Source organism: Grus americana, chromosome 1 (genome assembly GCF_028858705.1).
Source record: "Grus americana isolate bGruAme1 chromosome 1, bGruAme1.mat, whole genome shotgun sequence".
Classification (NCBI taxonomy): domain Eukaryota; kingdom Metazoa; phylum Chordata; class Aves; order Gruiformes; family Gruidae; genus Grus; species Grus americana.
Genome location: NC_072852.1, coordinates 197,307,526 through 197,326,631, shown reverse-complemented (window position 1 = coordinate 197,326,631; position 19,106 = coordinate 197,307,526). Strand labels below are relative to the sequence as shown.

Below are 19,106 nucleotides of genomic sequence, written 5' to 3'. Positions count from 1 at the left end.
TGCCTCTTTTCCTCCACCTTGTCTTTGTAAAATTAAACCAAAATAAACTTGTTGTTTTTCAGCCTTTATGTAGAGAATTAAAACATGCTAGCACAACAGGCATTTTAGGGTGCATTATGCTATCGTTTTGGTTTGGATCCAGGAGTATGTTTATGATGCAAACTCCCCAGTTATGGAATAAATGAAGTCTTTTCTGATAAGTCTAAAACCAGAAGGTGCTCTCTGTGAGCATACCTGACTGTGTTCAGCATCTAATGGACCATGAGATTGGGTGAGAGCTAGTTTGGAACAAATATTCCTGCTTCCCTACCAAATAAAAACGGACATATATAAGATGGACACAGGATCATCAGCACCAACTATTCTGCTCTGCAGATGTCTCTGCTCCTATTGTACCACACAACTTGCTAATGTAGTCTTTAACCGTAGTTACTGTTCCTAATTCCTTTTGAAGTCTTTGAACATGCCCAGAGGTCCACAAGTGGAAAAGCACTGATGGATGGTGCTGCGCTCTTTCTTGTGAACTCCATGCATTTTGTTCAGTTCTGCTTTTATTATACTATGTGATACTATTAGACTATTTTTCCTCCCAATTCATCCACACTTGGCATTGCCTAAAAGAGAAGAATTACAGAGGTAAGTGTTAGTCAATATGATACTTCCAAATGTTCAATCTTAGGTTCTGAAATTACGTTCTGACTCTTGAAAATCTGTGTTTACGTTTTAAAGACATATACATGTATATATCGGAGAAAGATAGAAAGACTTGTGTTTACAACAGGTTCCACAATGGGTATTTAAATGCACTGATTTGGAATGCTGGAAGAAAGTAGACTTTAAAAATTATTTAGAATTATCTTTGGTAACCTCTGCATCCCCAGTAATCTTAGCTAAGATTTGATGATTTTAGCTGGGGGGAAAAAAAGTTGCTTAAGCTTCCTTTTAGTGATTGATTATACATGGTAAGAATGCTTTTTTTTTTTCTTTTTTTTTTCCTCCTTCTTGAAGCTGGTTTCTGGAGCACTTCTACCCTGCCAGCTCCTTGGAGATCTGTTGATACAATGCCAGATTTCATGGAACACAGCTTTTCAGTCTTCAAGTCTTGAAAAGAGATTTTTAGAGAAGACTAACTGCTGTATTTGGTCTGAGACTCACTATGCTTTTATAGTAGCTTATTTGTCTCATAATGGTAGTTACTGTATGTGTAACGAGGAAATCTCTGTAATGCTGCAAACAAGGTTTTGTAAGCCAACATTACTGTATCAAAACATGTTACTTTTACTAATGCCTGGCATTCATTTTAGGCTTTACCTATTCCCACCCACCAAAAAATATCCCCAAACAAAAAAACCCACATTGAATTATTAGGAAGTTAATGGTGAGCAGAACTTTGACATGTGAATTTGGGATGCTAGTAAAAGAGAGAATCTGTCACAAAAGAGCCAGAAACACCAAGGGAAAGTAATGTTTTCTATTTGGGGAGATGTAGCTGCTTTCAGTCTTAATGTGCTTCATATATTAATAAAATATTAGACATATGAAGTGTATTCAGATTATCTGTTTTTTACTGCTTTATTTCTCTTGGTATCCTATTCTGGTGAAAAGTATAAATGGATATCTGTCCATGTAACTTAATTTTTAAAAATGTCTTCGGTATTGATAAGGCCAGGAAAAGGGGTATGATCCATCTTGATTTCTGCTGCACCCTGTGTTATTTGCTTATGATTCAATTGTAGGGGTATATGGAGCTCCTGTACTTCTGACAACTGGATACTCTGCTGTGCCATCTGTAACTATTACTATTTTATTTTATGAACTGGAAAATTATGAATTGCTAATTTCTTGTACATCAAACATGAATGGTTCCTGTGAGTAACTTGAAGATGGTAACCACCAAGCGAAAGAGGAAGGCTAGTCAATAGAGAGAAATCGGATTGTTAGTGCTCAAGCTACCCAACACTTGCAGATAACACGTAGGAAATATAGGAAAAGCATCGCCACTCTGGGAAAATCTCTAATCAGAGCTCAGCCCTCCTTAGGCACCGAATCGAAATAACTACAGCGCACAAAGCTGCAGAATATCTGGCTGCATTAATGCTGCAGCTTAATAAGGCTCCTTGTGTTTTGTGGTGGAGTTGATTTTTTTTTTTTGTGTTGTTCTCTGTCACTCATAGTGTCTTTCAAGGACTGGTGCATAAATTAAGATCCGTGGCATTTTGTGATACGCTATAGTGCGGTAGCCATCAGAAGACGGACTTCATGGGAGCAGATGGCGCACTTGGCTCGGGATGAAAATAGTTGGGAATTTTTATGTTGATTCACTTAGACTCAGCTGTTGGATCCAAACACAAAATATTTTGTTCAATTTTTCCTTAAAATGCACCCCAAATAAATCTGTTTTTTCCCCACATAGTCTGGCTGCCATTTCCAGGTTTCTGATATATAGGGAAAGTGAAATGGTGGTGGTAGTGTAACAGTCAGGAGAATTAGGGAAATCCTGAGCTTCCTGCTGAAATTCTATGGGGTGGGTGGGATGCTCTGCCTTGAGGAATTTTAGGGATGTTGATTTATTTTGTATTAATCTCAATCTTCATGGACTGTCTGCATGCTGAGGACACATGCCAGGAAATGTCTTCTGCTGTCTCCAAGAACCTGGTTGTTCAGGTGGACGTTGAAGTAGTGTGACTACAAGGTATTGTAAGGATGGTGATACACTCTGGTAGCCTGATAAAGCATCATTGCAGTTGTTTCCCAGTGGAAAAGTCTCTCCTGCCTGGTGAGGTGGAGGAGGCACAGTAGGAGTTGAGGCAGACGAAGATTAATGCTGAATTGTCATGGTACAAAGTGTTTTTCTTTTGCCGTTTGACCTATGTTATTGCCCTCTTCCATCATCGCAGAGTGTCATGTATATAATAAATATGTATATATCTGTGTGTGTATGTGTATATATCAAATATATATGTGCACAAACTGTGGACTTGTGTATATCTATGTATATATGCAGGTAGGAGTTTTTGGAGGTTTTTTTGTATGAAAAGAACTGTAAGAAAACTTCATACTTCCCTATGACATTTTAGATTTTAGATCAACTATTGTGGGGAAAAAGAGTTTAAGAAATTTTTTTTTTCTGAAAAATGCTGTTCTGAAAGGATTTTAGTGGTAAATTAGATAAGGGAAATAAGGAACACTGTATATTGCCATAAAATTGATATTATTGGAATGAAGTGGATATTTCATCCCTCTTGTACTTTTCCCTCCAATTTAGGGTTAATTGGACTTCTGAGAAACAAATTGCTGAATTTGCTTCTGGTTTAGCTTGAGGTCGTTTGAGGATCTGAACGGCATGTTCTCACTGCAGGCAGGCTCCTGAGGCCTTACCGGGCTGCCTTTGTCTGGGCTGTGACCCAGACGGTTATTTTGAGCACTTTTAAATCCAGTAAGGCTCTGTTAAATGGGATCAATGTAAATCAGCAAGGCCTAGCTGCAACTTACATTTTCTTTAAGTAATCAAGGCGTTTGCTGCTGATAACACTTATCATTTGGGAAGGAGGAAGGCTGGGACAAATGAGCTCAAAATGGTCTCCAAGAGCTATTTGTGCATTGTTGTAGCCTAAATGATAACAAAAGGCTTGTTTATAGTTGCAGCCTCTTAATATACTGTTACAAATTGTTCCAGCATCGAATTGTCTAAAGTAGTGTAAAATATCATACGGCGATGATTCTTGTATCACAGAATTATTCCATTTCTGTAATGTAGATAAAACATGACTTTCCATAACTCAAACTAAACTATTAGAAGAATGTGTATTAAATACCCAAACCACATTTAAAGTGACCACTCTAAGATGTATAAAGCCATCATTCAAGCGACCATATTGAAAGAATCACCCTTAAAATAGTTTCTCAGTAGTTTACAGTAAATAGGGAAATGAAAAGCCACTCTGTGCCCTCTTATTTTAATTGTCAGATTGATGAAGAGGGAATTTGTGTTTGTAGTGATGCTTTTTGGACTACAGTTGCAGTAGATCCCAGAATAGGCAGGTGGTGAACAAGAAGCAAACTTCCTTTAGGTGGGAAATGTCCTGGTGTGGTTGATAGTTAGCTAAGTAATGGTATTTGTTAAATAGCTGTTCTGTTGGGTTTGTTCTTTTTTAATTTTATTGCCCTGTGGTATTGCTACGCTAGAAAAATTAAGAGGTACTGGATAGGTGGGAATGACTAGTGTTGCAAGTGCACAGCAAGATGTTTAAGCTATGATTTACTCTAAGGCTAGATTCATCTTAGCTCTTCCATAGGAATACTTCTGCTGGTTGGTGGAAGAGTGGCATGTAGACATTTTCCCAAATATCTAGGCTGCTGATTTCAGCTATGGAGAGTGAGAACTGTGTGGCTCTGTCTACACACCCAGCTCGGTACTCAAATCTGATAAGATCCAAGCCTGATGACATCTGGAAACATTTTGACCTGCTAGTGGAGGGCTGTTCCTGATCTAATTAGCTTGGCGTTGTAACTAGCTATCTGCTGCTTTGTGATTTTGCTCCTTTTGACCTCATCTGGTTTATACCCCTCACTGAATGTTACCATTTTGGTCCTAAAGGTTAAAACAAAATTAGATTTTTTACAGGATGCCATTTTTCCAATCAATGTTTCAGTCAGTACTTCTGAATTTTAATATAGGTAATCGTTGGTTATTCAGAGTAGAAAAAGCTGAATAATTCAGCAGCCGTATGGTTCACACATGTCAAGAGGATACAAAAGGGGGGGATGATCAATCTAAGTCTTTTTTCCTGTGCTGTAGGACAAAGCACCGCTTCCTTCTTTCTTAACTCGGCACTGAGCTCTTGTTCTGGCTGAGTGCTTCTTTTCAAGAGATGGTATTTTTAAAGGCTAAATGTTATTTGAGAGATAGACTGTATACTGTAGTAAGATATTTCTTTTTTTATTTCTTTATTTCAGCTCTGCTTAAAAAATGAAAAAGCTACTACTGTTTCTGTATTTGCACAAGGAAAATATTTTTGAGTTGCTGTGCAAAACTGTTCGAATAGAATTTAAACAAGCTCCAACAAATGTATAGTGTGTATCTTTTCAGTAAAGACAAACAAATAAAACTAAAAGGAAACAAATGGTGACTCAGTTTGGTTCTGTTTGCTTGAATAGGAGAAGGGACTATAATAAATTCTCGGAGTATAATACGCAAGAAAGGTCATATGAAAGAAAAATGTGGGTTTAGTGCAGCATAAGTACTTGCTTATTGAAACAAGTCCATTCTTAAGATAGCAAAACCTAAACAAATGCTCTTCTGTGACTTGAAAAGACATTTTTCCTTTCTCATGTGCACTCATAACATTTACAGTGTATTTGGTGTTAGCTTAGAGTAGTATTAGGTTGAAATAGTAAAATTGATAGTGGCAGTAAGGGTTTTTGTTGGGTTTTTTAATGTATAAAGGCGGTTGAACAGATGTTCAGAACAGTGTGGAATATTCCTTCTTCCCCATCCCGCCATCCCTTTCACACCAAGCCATCTGGAAGGGACTGTTAGCAGGATGAGCAGCCTTCACGCTAAGAACAAGATTAACGTGTCGGCATCTTTTGTTGAGACTTTAAACTGGTCACTGTGTTCGTTCAGCAGAAAGCAACAATATGAGTTGTCATCATTGCATGTAGTTATATTATCCACGCGGATATGGAAAGAAGATGAGAAAATGTGATTTATATAGTACAATTAATACATTTAATGGTGATCAGTCTAGACTTGGTCCCACACAAGCACAAATCAACTTTTTTCTATTCAGCATGCTACATTGATCTGACTAACCACCTTTTAGCCTTAAGCACAGTGTCAGGTAATACTCTTCTGTTAAATCAGATTTAAATTTACTTGTTTGGGTTCAGTAACAGCTTCTGAATATGTTTTTCTGCCGTTTTTCAGTCCCTGCTTTTAAAGTACTTTATTTTTTCCCTCTGTGTGTGTTTTTTGGTTTTTGGGGTTTTTTGGGGTGGGGAGGGGTTGCGGGTGGTTTTTGTTTTGTTTTTTACATCAACAAGTATACCACATGTGGATGTCTTCCAGTTTAATCAGTTTGATTTCATTAGTACTCTCTAGCCTTACTTCCTTTGAGAGAAAGTGTGATTAGTGTTTTGGCTTAATGAACAAAACTTTGGTTAGCGAAAGGAGAGCTTATGATCTGGAAATGAGAGACTCTAGTCATGTGTGAAGGTGTCCTGGATCATCTGTATTCTGATACAGGATGAGTAGAAGAGTGGGTGGATCCAATGCTGGCAGAGTGATTGGATTTAGTACAGCAAGCTATTGTATTGTGCAATCTGTGAACCTATATTAGATTTCAGGTAAGCAAATCTGTTCTTAAATACATATCTTAGTAACTTTAAGTGTACTAAGGAAGATTAAAATGTGTTACTGAAGGAGAAATCTTATTTAAAAGCTTGGCAAATAGCTTCAGCGGGACCACAGTGTTTTTCTTCCATTGTTTTGTGTTTCTTTTAATGAAAAGATTTTTAAGGAATGGGAATCTGACATTAGATTTGAGGAGTCTACTTGAGGATGAGATGCTTAAAGCCTGAAACTGCTACTACTGTTGTGCAGTAAGCTACTGTGAGAGAAGGTAAATCAGAAGAAGGTGGCATAACCAAACAAACCAATATCTCAGCTTTCAGAGGGAAGATGAGCATGAGAAAAAGAAGAAAGGTAAAAATGAACTGAGGGATATTAATAGATGTTCTGGGGAAAGTTTATCCTGTGAAGAAATGGAGCAATGAAATTAAGTAAACGATTACTGTTTAAAAAACCCCCAAAACTTCAACATGAAAAATATAGTATGTACATATTTTCCTGTATTTTCATAAAAATCATAAAGCATCTTTAGAAAGTATAAAGATTCAAGTGACAGAGAGGTAAAAAAAATATCCAAACTTATTTGCTGGCAAAGTTTTTTTCATATTGGGTAGTGTGACAAAATGCTGTAAATATAAATTGCAAAGTCCTTTAATTTGAACAATAAGAAAACTTAATACAGGAAAATATGATAAACCATAGATATATTTTAGTTGGGCCTGAAAAGAACTATAGTTGTATACCCAGAAATGGAGATAAAACAATGCATTAACCTCAGTTATGCTACTGATTGTACGCTTGTTTCATTAGCAGAGAGCAAGAAATATCTTTATTTCTTCCTTTAAGAATGATGAAGCCATTTAATTGGATGCGATGTATACGATCCTTTATTTTGGAGCAGAAGATGAAACTTCATCATAATCTGTCTGTACTTCATACTGATAAGATTTTTATTTCCTTGGAAACCGCTGGGGAAGAATGCTGTGATGAGGAAAAGTTAGTGTTGGTATTGTAGTTTTGGAATATTTAATTTCTGTTGGGAAGAAAAAAGTTAAAGCGGTAATGTCTTTAAAGCAATCCCTCAGTCTTGTTCATTGAGGCATGCTTATTAAGCAGTGAACTATGGACACAGGTACTTAGGTGGAAGTTGATGAGACCTTTGACACTGTTACAGCATGGCAGATGCACAAATATCTTGAACCACAGCCAACAGATAATGCAAAGATGAGGTTTTAGATCAAAGGAAAAAAAAAAATCATCCAGCAAGCGTTAGAGAAAATAAGGCAGATTTCTGATTTGTCTTCCGCGTTGTTGATAATATTTTAAAACCACTTTTACATTACAATCTGTACTTTCATGGATGGAATAGCTACGTAATTTCAGCTTAAATCATTCTCGGGACTTTCTTTTTCCTGCATTAGTGAATGTCATCTTGTGTATGCTTGTTTAGAGTTAATGTTAGTGTGAAATTCTGATTAGAACTGAATTTGTTAAGGTAATTGCAAATGTAAATGTTAAGTGCTATGGAGATCCATTTACTTTTTTTTCTCTCTTAATTTTTTAATTAGAGGAAATTTCTGAATTAATACATTCACCTTTTAATGGTTCTGTAAACTTTTTGTGTTGCGGGCTCCCAGTGTTAGTGAAAGTAAGTACCCACTCGAAATTTTTATGCTTCTTAAGGGGTTTTTGGAGATGTGGAGGGTTGGCTAGGGAAATGTAGGCCCGTGAAATATATTTAGGTTGTAAATAAACAAACCCAAACACATCCCCTCCCCTGTTGTCCTTTCTCTTGTCATTGCTTAAGGCCTTGATTTCCTTCATAATATCACTGGACCAGAAAATCTGCCCTGAAGAGCTCAGCACAGACAAAAACCCAGCCAAGTTAAAAAACAGAAAACAACCCTCTAAGTTGGTGAACCTTCAGAAATAGCTCGTTGTGACAGACATTAAAATAAGAGCTCTGTTAAAGAAACAAAATTGCTTGAGGGATTTCTATGCCCATTTCATCATCGCTAATACTCAGGGTGGTATGACATGAGAGGAAGGTCAGAAGTGGTGATCTGATCCTAAGAAGAAAAAACCTGTTTTCATTCCAGCCTTGACTGTCGTGCCTTTCGTGAAGATCTGGCAATCAGAAGGATGGTCTGTGGAAATGACATTGATAGAGTTGGCTATATATTAAATTTTAGCTGTTCTTTTGAGATGAGCATTTTCTAGATATTTCACTTTGCATTGCACTTGTATTGTCTTCTTGAAAGTTGTGGTTTGCTGGGGATAAGAAAAAAATAGTTCTTGATTTTTAGTTACCCTTAAGGAACAGAATTCTGTTAGACTTTGTGCATACTTCTAACAAATGTCTGCCCTTGCTTCAGCAAACTCAGTATCAAAATTGAGAGTTGCATTAAAAATTAGGAGAAACATGAAAAACCCCCCAGTATGCCAACTAATACAGTAAATACACTGTTTGTCCCTTAAACTGGGATATCTCTAGTGGAAGTAAGGCACTTAGAACTTAAAGTATAATTGTGATATTTAGTAAAACTTTCTTTTGTTTTGATGTTTGTTCCACAGTAACATGCATACTTGATAAAATAACTGGAAGATGCTAAAAAAACTAGTTGCAGATAGTCTTGTTTAGATGCTTTTTGATATCAAATACTTTTGGGACGTTTGAGCAGTGAGAGATGTACGGTAATTGATGGCTAAATATTTTATATTCTTCTGCAATATACAAAATATTGATTCAAACTTTTGGTTAGAGTGAAGCCTGTTTAGAAACAAAAACCCAACACAAACCAAACAAACCTTAAAAAGTACAAAAGAATAACATTATATGGATCATGAACTTAAAACAATGATTTTTCAGGTTATCTGCTACTTCCAGTTTGTTTTTAAGTTGCCATTACTGATAAAGAAGTAAATGACGTTCACAGATAAGTAGGAAAGGTTCCCAAACATCAGATTCCCAGTTGTCATAATTTAGTACAAAGCAAAACCAGGAAGAGAGACAAATAAAGGCATGTGTATTCCTTTCCTTCCCTTCCCTTGAGATAAGAGATAGCAGTGTCTGCTGTATGTGTAGCCCTTTCTTTGTGTCTTGTAGTGGAAGATGAGGGGCCTTTGGAGGACAGGGAGATCTGTGATAATACTGACTCCGTGGAAAAAAAATGGGGATGGAGACCCATCTCCAAAACTAGTGTTTTTCCGTCTTCCTCCTTTCCCTTCTCTTCCTATTTAGCATGTACATAAACTTTGAAGGTGGGGCAATTACAGAGTATCCAGCGCTACAGACTTGAACAGGAAAATATTACCAAGTTGGGTGCCATTCAGGGATGGAAGTTTAGCATATTGAATTGTGTGTTAGGACATTAGGTATGGGAACATTTAGCTGTCTGCAATCGTTTGAAATGTTGAAGTACCCTAGGCATAGAGACAGTGTGATTAGGAGGTAGTGTAATTTGATTGTGGGCTAGAGGTGAGGAAACCTACAGTATTTCTCTGGTTTTGATGAGGTGGAATTCAGGTCTAGATTCCCACACCTACATTTAGGTGGGCACGTAGCAGAGCTATGTGTATGTGAGGTATCTGAGCTCACCGTATCATTCTCATATGCAATGATTTAGTTGCTCCCTTAAGTTTCTACTGAGCTCTCAAGAGGGACACAGACACTGAGCTTGTGTGTGTGTAGTCATACAAATTTAGGTGTTTAACTTCAAAGGGAGTGCCACCCGGTACATCACTTCTAGCAAGTCGTGTATTCAGTCCATCTCTTGTTTTTCTTCTCTGTAGAAAGAGAATTATGGTAGATTGTTTTGGGGTTTTTGTTTTTGTAGTTTTGGTGTTTTTGTTGGGGTTTTTGTGTGTCTTTAAATAGAGGTCTGTGAGATTTCTCAGTGAAAAGCTCTAAAGCTCCCTGAAAGTAATAGAATATATTCAGGGAGAATTTAGGATGGATCTGTGGAAAACTCTTTTTCATGGTAAAAATGTTCAGCTCTGTTATATTTTATTAGAGGATATAAGAAGAAACTTTTTAAGAGTTTAAAAAAAGGATTGAACAATGTCCTTGAGAAATGTAATAAGGAAACGTTGAGTAGAGGGGCTGTATAATGTATTAGCATTTGTTTCATGATAATAGTGAATATATAAAGAACTTTAATATTAAAGAACCATGAAATTCAGCTACATATTTTTAGCGCTAGTGTAAATTACAGTGCCTTTTTGGGGATGTGAAAGGGCAAAAGACAGGTTTGGGGAACAGCTGGTGCTTTGAATTTTTGCCAGTTGTTCAAATACTTGAAAACCCAGCATGTCTCTTATAATAGCTGTGCTCCGCTGTTGTTTGGAAAGATTGTACATTGTGTTTGTCGTCTTTCATGTTTGTTACTGTACATCTGCTTTCTACTTGATTTTTTTAAAAATCTGTCTTGCCAAGGCAACGTCAAACTTCTTACATGCAATTTAACAGCTGTGTCCAGAGGAAGATGGTCCGAGCTGACCTGGAGCAGTACTCCCACAACTGCAGAGAAAACGTGGGAAGAAAAGCAAAAATGCTTCGATTATCTCTTTCTGTACCCCGCTTGCCTCTACAGCAATAACTACTGGGATAATTGCTTTCTAATTTTAAAGCAAAAGGCAGTTATGCAAGTTGTTGTGAGGGGATAAAAAAGAAGAAAAAGGGAAGTGAGAATACTGAGGGAGCACGCCTAATGTGAATTTTTAATGGGCTGATCTAAGCTAATTCAAGCTTCTGATGTCCTGTCCTTTCAGAATGTGCATGGAAATGGAGTTAGGTTAGCTGTGCTGTTGCTGATGCCTGTAGGGTTTAGAGAGCAGTGTCCGTTTGTGCTCCAGTCAGAGTTCAATCCAGCCAGATAACTGTGTCCGATCCACATCCAATGAGGCACGCATGGATTTAGTGAGGTGTTAAGCAACATCTTGGCCTCTTAGTTTTCTTCTTCCCACCTTTGGCTCCTGCTGCCATTTTTCTGGTCTGCTGCTAATGTCTCCTACATTTCTAGTGCAGACAGTTATATGTATATGCAGTATAGCATCCTTCTAGATCGTTCATCTTTTGTGCCAGATGCAGCTGGTGGTTTCAAGCCAGCTGTGTCAGGCATAGGTGGCTCCATGCAGGGAGTAGAGTTTGACCTGTTTATCCTAGCTGTAAGTCTATGGCTGTATTGTGTACTTAGCCAGGGTAAAATATGTAAGAAAATGATCAACTGTGATTGGTCCCAATCTTCTGAACAGGTACAGTTTTTGAAAATAATAACTTTTTTGCCTTACGTTTTCCATTTATTTGGGGATAGGAACAAAGAGAAGTTGTCACTTAACTTCTGTGTTATAGAACCGTAGAATGGTTTGGGTTGGAAGGGACCTCAAAGATCATCCAGTTCCAACCCCCCTGCCATGGGCAGGGACACCCTCCACTAGACCACATTGCCCAAAGCCGCATCCAACCTGGCCTTGAACACTTCCAGGGAGGGGGCATCCACAACTTCTCTGGGCAACCTGTTCCAGTGCCTCACCACCCTCATAGAGAATAATTTCCTAATATCTAATCTAAATCTGCCCTCCTTCAGCTTAAAGCCATTCTCCCTCATGCTGTCACTACACGCCCTTGTAAACAGTCCCTCTCCAGCTTTCCTGTAGGCCCCTTCAGGTACTGGAAGGCTGCTCTAAGGTCTCCCTGGAGCCTTCTCTTTTCCAGGCTGAACAATCCCAACTCTCTCAGCCTGTCCTCACAGGAGTGGTGCTCCAGCCCTCTGATCAGCTTTGTGGCCTCCTCTGGACTCACTCCAACAGCTCCATGTCTCTCCTGTACTGGGGCCCCCAGAGCTGGATGCAGTACTCCAGGTGGGGTCTCATGAGAGCGGAGTAGAGGGGCAGGATCACCTCCCTCGACCTGCTGGTCATGTTTCTTGTGATGCAGCTTTCTGGGCTGCAAGCGCACATTGCTGGGTCATGTTGAGCTTCTTGTCCACTAACGCCCCCCAAGTCTTTCTCTTCAGGGCTGCTCTCAATCCATTCTCCACCCAGCCTGTATTTGTTCTTGGGATTGCCCCGACCCATGTGCAGGACCTTGCACTTGTTGAACTTCATACGGTTCGCACAGGCCCACCTCTCCAGCATGTCAAGGTCCCTCTGGATGGCATCCCTTCCCTCCAGCGTGTTGACCACACCACACAGCTTGGTGTTGTTGGCAAACTTGCTGAGGGTGCGCTCGATCCCACTGTCTGTGTCACCGACAAAGATGTTGAACAGTGCCGGTCCCAATACCAACCCCTGAGGAACACCACTTGTGTTGTAAAGCTGACTATGATTTGCCAGATGCCAACATGTTTTATACAGTGACAAAGTATCACAATTAATATCTTGTCTAGTAATAAGCTGGGGCTGAAGTGTGACTCAAACCAGATGGAATATGAATATGGAAGGCAGTGGAACTGCCATTCCCAATTCTTTTTCTTTTTCTGCACTTGGTAACATACTACCTACCCCGCAGCCTAGTTGAGCGTAATGAAACCACTGTAATTCAGAGGCTTATTTTGTCTCGATTTCTTATTTAATCTCTTGTTTACACATAGTTTGAAAAAATTTTAGCCACTTCTCATTCATTTTCTTTGAGAAAGATTTAAATTTGTCTAACTATTGTGTGTGGTGAAGAAAAGGATGGTAGTGCTTTAGTGGCAAGTAATTATAAGAGCTTTTGACTTACTAATGGGTTAGTAGCTGTATAGGTCTGTTTGATTCAGATAGTTGAAGGTGTTAAAGTAGAAGAAACTTACAATTGCAATTGCAGGTGCTTTTTTTTTTCCTCCCTCTGATCAGGAGCGGTTAATGCACTGCTTAATCTGTTGCATATATTTACTCATCAAGTGTTCAGTTTACCTTTCGGAATTAAACTTCATACAGAAATGAGGTGGATACATAATAATTTAAATCATGCATTCAAAAATGAAACTTGTTTTTTCCGCCACTCTGAGCACTGCTGCGTGTTTTAGCCTGCTCTTTAAAGAAATGGGATGTCTTGGGTCAGTTTGCCTCCCCCCGCCAGCTGTTGAACGCATTGGACCATTTCATAAAGAATTGATGAGAAAATGAAAAACCTCAAACTGCAGTTGTATGCTTTTCTTCAAATAGGCTTTTATAGGTGAGGAAGAACATGATGTGGAGAAGGGACTTAAATTTGTGCTTTTGGTGAAAGGCATTTTGATTATATTCAGCATGGCAGGTGTTTCAAGAGGTAGCAGGGAATTAGCCAGACAGTGTGCAGCCAGCTTCCGACTGGCCCCAGCGTGTTGTGTGTGGTGCAGAGGGAAAAGTCGAGTAAACTGCAGAAGGTAAGACAGGAGCTCTGAGAGTGTTAGTCAGAAAGCCATGGTAAACCAGGCTTTATTCTGCTGGTATGGTCTTTTCGTATAAGAATTTAAGGTGGGTTAAAAAATGAGTGTAGCAAAACATATTAGTAGTATTTCCCCTAAAAAACCAACCAAACCAACCTCCACAAACCCAAACCCAGTAGAATGGTTGCCTTGTTCACCAGAGTGTTCTACTGATGAATTGCACCTTAAAAATGATTCTGAGGAAAGGCAATTTTATGAGATGTCTAATCACCCACCAATATTTCAGGAATTCTGTTCTCATAGTTGTAGGGAGTCTTTATGCCTTTAGTTTGTACAACAGTAGTGTTAATGGTACAGAGAAAACCAAAAATTGTAGCTTGTGTGTTGGAGTAATACTAAGATTTGGAATTGACTGCTTTAGCGCTGATTTATGCTCCTAGTAATTTACTTCTTACTAATTATGGTTATGAACGTTTTACTGCACAGTGAAATAATTCCTCATAATGACTTTTATTTCATAGTTGCAATTCACTAGCCTGTTTACACTGTGATGTTGCTAGGATGCTCTTCAGTAATTACGAATTTCCAGGTTTTACCTATTTTTGATCAAGTTCAGAAAACTGACTGCATTGAATATTAAGTGATATTTTAAAATGCATCTGTTTGTAGAAGAATATAAAAACATAGAACAGAAACAAGAAGTCTTTTGGTCTAATACAAAATAAAAATTTTTCCTCTCTTACCTCTGATATATTGTTTAAAATTTAGCAAACCCAACTGGTCTTAAATTCTGACATATTGAACTAAACAGTCTCATATTAAGAAAGATACAAAATATAATCCAGGACTACTGCTTAGAAGTCATGACGCTATTTTTTCCTAGCCTGTTCTGAAAGCACCTTCCAGTTAAATAATTTGCTTTTTGCTAATTACTTCAAAGTTGTTAATTTTTTTATAAATGTTCTTGAGAAGAAAATATTTTAAACCTTGGTGGGGGAAAGTAATTTCAAAAATTACTATGCAACATTGGAACAGCAAAAAGGTCTTTGTAATTTACTAATGTGACTTTAATTAGAGAAATTGAAAGGTTACTTTAATTGCTTTAGTGCAATAAAAAAGAAATTTTCTGGTAAGTCTTTTCCAAATGAACTTATGCCCTTGGTAACACTGTAATTTCTCATTCCAGAATACTTTCATGCCACATGGTCTTCAAACAGAGTATTATTCATAAGCAGTGCATGGACATTGAATTGTCAGTGTTCAAAAAGATAATCAAATTGACTCATAGTTGTATTAATGACATCTTAAAGAAAACTGCTTAAGAACATTTTATATTATATGCTCTCATTTCCCTTTTGGGGGAATTCTGTCCCACTTTGGCATCCTTGCTCTCCAAGCTGCTCCCTGCAGGATAGGGTTTTCTATGCCATTGTGCCCTTCTGTGATGCTTTGAGATCTCTCTTTGTATTTGTTTTCCCCATCCTAGTTTCTGCTATTTTTCCAAGAAAACCAGTTCTGACAGCCTTTGTTTTCTCAGATAAATGTCTTCCCGCATCTGGCATGCTCCCAAAATCCGTTCAATACGTGCTCATAACCTCATTCAGATTGTCATTCAGCACCACCTGTGGAAAACCATCTTCTTCATGTTGCAGCTTCTTCCTTATCCTCACCCAGCCTATTTCTGTGAGGCCCTTGCCCTTATCTGTCAGATAAGTTAAGCATTTCGACTGAAAACCTGTCGAAGCAAGGGTAGGTCAGTGTCTGACGTAGTCAGGGGGCTGTAATGCATGGACAGTCCATTGGTGGCCAGCTTGCCAAGGCAGCGAGCCAGCTTGCTCCAGACAGTGATCTTCCCTGCCACTCCTGTGGAGATGGCCAGATTTTTATAAATGCAAATGTGCACTCAAGTCCAGTGATTCTGGTACTGGAGCACAGGTCCATGCAGACAGTAAATATTACACTTTTTACCTAGATTCGGTATACATTACCTACATGGACTGTATCCTTTGCGCTTCTCTGCGGTGCTCTTGTCGTGTTCTGGCATGAGTGCACAACTCCAGTGCCTTGGTAGGAATTGTACAGTATCTTATGGCAGGAATGCTGAAGCAAGTGCTTTAAAAAAAGAAAGGCGAAGTATTTTTTGTAGAAGAAAACCCTGAATGCATGCTACACAGATTCATAGCTCTTATTATCATTGTTGTAAATATATATGACATATTTTTCTGTAAATTCCAGGTTGTGAGCCATGCCTTTGGTGAAAAGAAACATTGAACCACGGCATCTCTGCCGAGGAGCTCTGCCAGAGGGAATTACCAGTGAACTGGAATGTGTGACGAATAGTACCCTTGCCGCTATCATACGCCAGCTAAGCAGCTTAAGTAAGTATCTGTAACTTCCTGCAAGTATTTAATTCCTGATGAAAAACTGAATAAATGAAAAGCTTTAAGATGGCTTGTTTTAAATAGCAAAATTATGATACAGGACATAGCATTGTATCATTGTATTACATAAGTGACAACTTCATTGCTTGTATACTCTTCTATATTTGGAAGTTTATACAAGCAGAGCCTGTCTAGGATTTACAAGTGTTTAAAAAAAAAAAAAGCCAACAAAAAACCCAACCAACCAAAAAACTGTGGTAGAGGAAACCAGGAATTTTTCTAAGGTGAGAGAAATTGGTGCAAGAAACAAGACTTGCACTTGAGTTATTCTTGGCTTTCAGTTGTGCAAGATGAAGTCAGCAAACTCTTCTGCCTCTTGGCATCAAATGACACATTTGACTGAAATTTCATCGTGTCTTAATGTGCTAATATTTCTTAAGTCTTTTTTTCATATATGTGTGTGATCAGTTTGTAGGAATGAAATTAAACACATGCATCAAAAGAAGGTTGTTCACTGAACAAACCTGTAGGCTACTGTTGAGGCAAGCTAGCGTCAGCTCCATCCAGAGTAGTCTACGCAGTACACCTGCGAGCTGACACCACAGCTAACAATTCAGAAGCATGCCTGGAGTGCTTGCAAGAAGAATAATATTTCTTAATGAATGAGAAAAGAGATTACTTCAGAGAGTGTTTAACAATCAGCAGCTGTTGTTTGTGCTGATAACTCCGGTCCTAGAAAAGAAATTATTGCTTCATCAGTTTCTTTGCTTTGTAAATGGAAATGGTTTAAGAATGTAAGAAAGTCTGTATGAAGTTTATGGAGTTCAGATTACACATCCCACTAACTCCGGTGTTCAGTTTGTGTTGGTAGGAAATAGCCTATGCTTAGGGAAGGAGTACAAGAAACACAGCATGTTCCCCTTTCAAGTAGTCAGTGATGTAGGATTTTCTGAGCTTGAGATCCATCTGAATCATCCTGTGTAACAAGCATTTGTAAATCTATCATCTGTGGAATTCCTTAGATGTGTTTAAACAGGGATTGCACTTTTTTCTTGCCCAGTGACCTGTGGCAGAATGTCCCACGATAGAAGTTGATGTGTTTCTTCCTTTTGATACCTTCTGATTCTTGAATTCTGAAAAATAATGGAAGGTGATTTCATCTCATGTATTTCTGTAATCATCTGTGTTTAAATAAAATCTTTACTGTCTGTTCTCCTAGTGATATCTCCAGGTTGGAGTATCCTGATCTGTTAGCACTCTTTTTGGATAGAAACCATTTTGTAGTTCTGATCATTGTTTCTGATTTGGATATGTAAGTTAGAATATGTTGGAGTCTTTTTAAGGTGGAGTGTTGAGGACTTCAGATCATAATCAAAACAGACTTTTTCTGTTTTATTATTAGTTCCCTAAGAATTTATAAAATTTTGATTACTGCTAAACATTGAGTTGATATTTTCAGAGACGTTTCCAAGTGATTCTCTGATCTTTCTTGAGCAGTAGCTGCAGGTTTAGTGTCTAATATTATTCATAGTTAATTTGTATTTGTATTGTCATTGAGTTTCATTTACCAATTTTTCAGGCAGTTGCCCAGTATTGACATCGTTAAGTTTCAGAACATAGAGAAGAATTGTTAATGTCTCCTAACTACATTCAAGGATATCTGATAAGACCTCATTTTGGTATTGTACAATGATTGCTGAAGTGTAGATAATACACTTTTCACTTGTCTGACTTGCTAGGAATGTCTAGCTTTTGTTTCTCCAGATTTGGTCTGGGGGCTAATCTGCCTGTTACACTGCATGTTCAGATCCTCTTAGGATTGTTGTACTGGCTACTTACACAATCCATATCCTGCAGTTTTCCCTTAGCAGATTTCTCGGGTCATCAGAAGTCTCTTTAGACAGCCCTAAAGTACTTCATTAGTGTCAAGTTAAAGATCTATGCAAATAAATGATGCGTCCTTCATTTTAACAGATGAATGCATGGTACTTAATGAGTGAAGTCTACCGCTAGGCTTGTCCACAGTCTAAAATCTGTCATGTTTGCAGAGGGTTTTTTCTGCAGACAGCGCTTGTTTTGCCTGTGTTTCAAGCCAACTGGGAGCAAGGAAATGATCATAGAAAAATTCTGTGCTGGAGCTAGTGTAATACGTCCTGCTGACAGCATCAGAGCTTGTTGGTGTTCCCACAGCTTGTCACACAGAGAGAGCAAGCGCAGGTCTACCTTGCAGTCACACTGTTTTTTAATGTTGCACTGTGAGTTCAGGGTAGATTTTAAAAACTGGCAGATCTGTGCTGTTGCATACAAATTTGACTTACTTCTGCCTCTGTTCTTTTCAGGAGACATGAACAAGTTCCTATCCAAAGAGAATGTGCTTTTAGTGGAGTCTTTTTTTTCTGTTATGCGTTCAGATTTGGGTTTGTTTGCAGCCAGCTGGCTTGGAGCACAGGCGGAGCGAGCAGAATTCTGTAGGAAACTCTGCACTTTTATATAAAGCAAAAGCTTGACTAGGGGATTCACCTCCACTTGGGAGGGGAGAATCTATGGGGGGGGAGGACTGGGAGCACTTGCAGCCTGTACCTGTAAGTACTGTGATGCTTTCTTTACCTAGTAAGCACACTCATGGAGCAAAGGCTTTGAAGAAAGCTTCCACAAAATACTCCCTTACTCTTGGCAGTGGAGTTTGGTCTGATGGCTGCAGGACTCTAGCCAGTGAAAAAAGCTGCTCTCAGGATCTGCAACAGGATTTGTTGCCCCATGGTTTTGTTCCTGAGCTTTGCATATGTGTATATACAAGGAAGAAATAATAGATTACATCTGATTGTCATTGAAGACTAAATACTAAAACCAGTATATGTGCTTCTTTGTTGAGCTTTTCTTAATTAGATTTCAGTGTGTACATTAACATACTCATTGTTTCAAGTTGCATTACCACTACTTAACTTCTTTCCTTTCTGCGAGTCTTTAAATATTTTGTATTTTTGTGTCTTTGGCTTCTCCATTCATTGAGATACTACCTCTCAG

The 19,106-nt window shown here is 38.4% G+C and overlaps 1 protein-coding gene across 2 annotated transcripts in view; it reads left to right on the top strand.

The window, feature by feature from the left end:
* WASF3 (WASP family member 3) overlaps positions 1 to 19,106 on the top strand; it is a 74,392-nt gene that overhangs the window by 34,257 nt on the left and 21,029 nt on the right. For both annotated transcript variants that reach the window (XM_054847671.1, XM_054847679.1), the window contains exon 3: positions 15,937 to 16,079. In XM_054847671.1, the coding sequence (XP_054703646.1) occupies positions 15,947 to 16,079 (133 nt within the window). In that variant the 5' untranslated portion in view covers positions 15,937 to 15,946. The remainder of the gene's footprint in view (positions 1 to 15,936; positions 16,080 to 19,106) is intronic.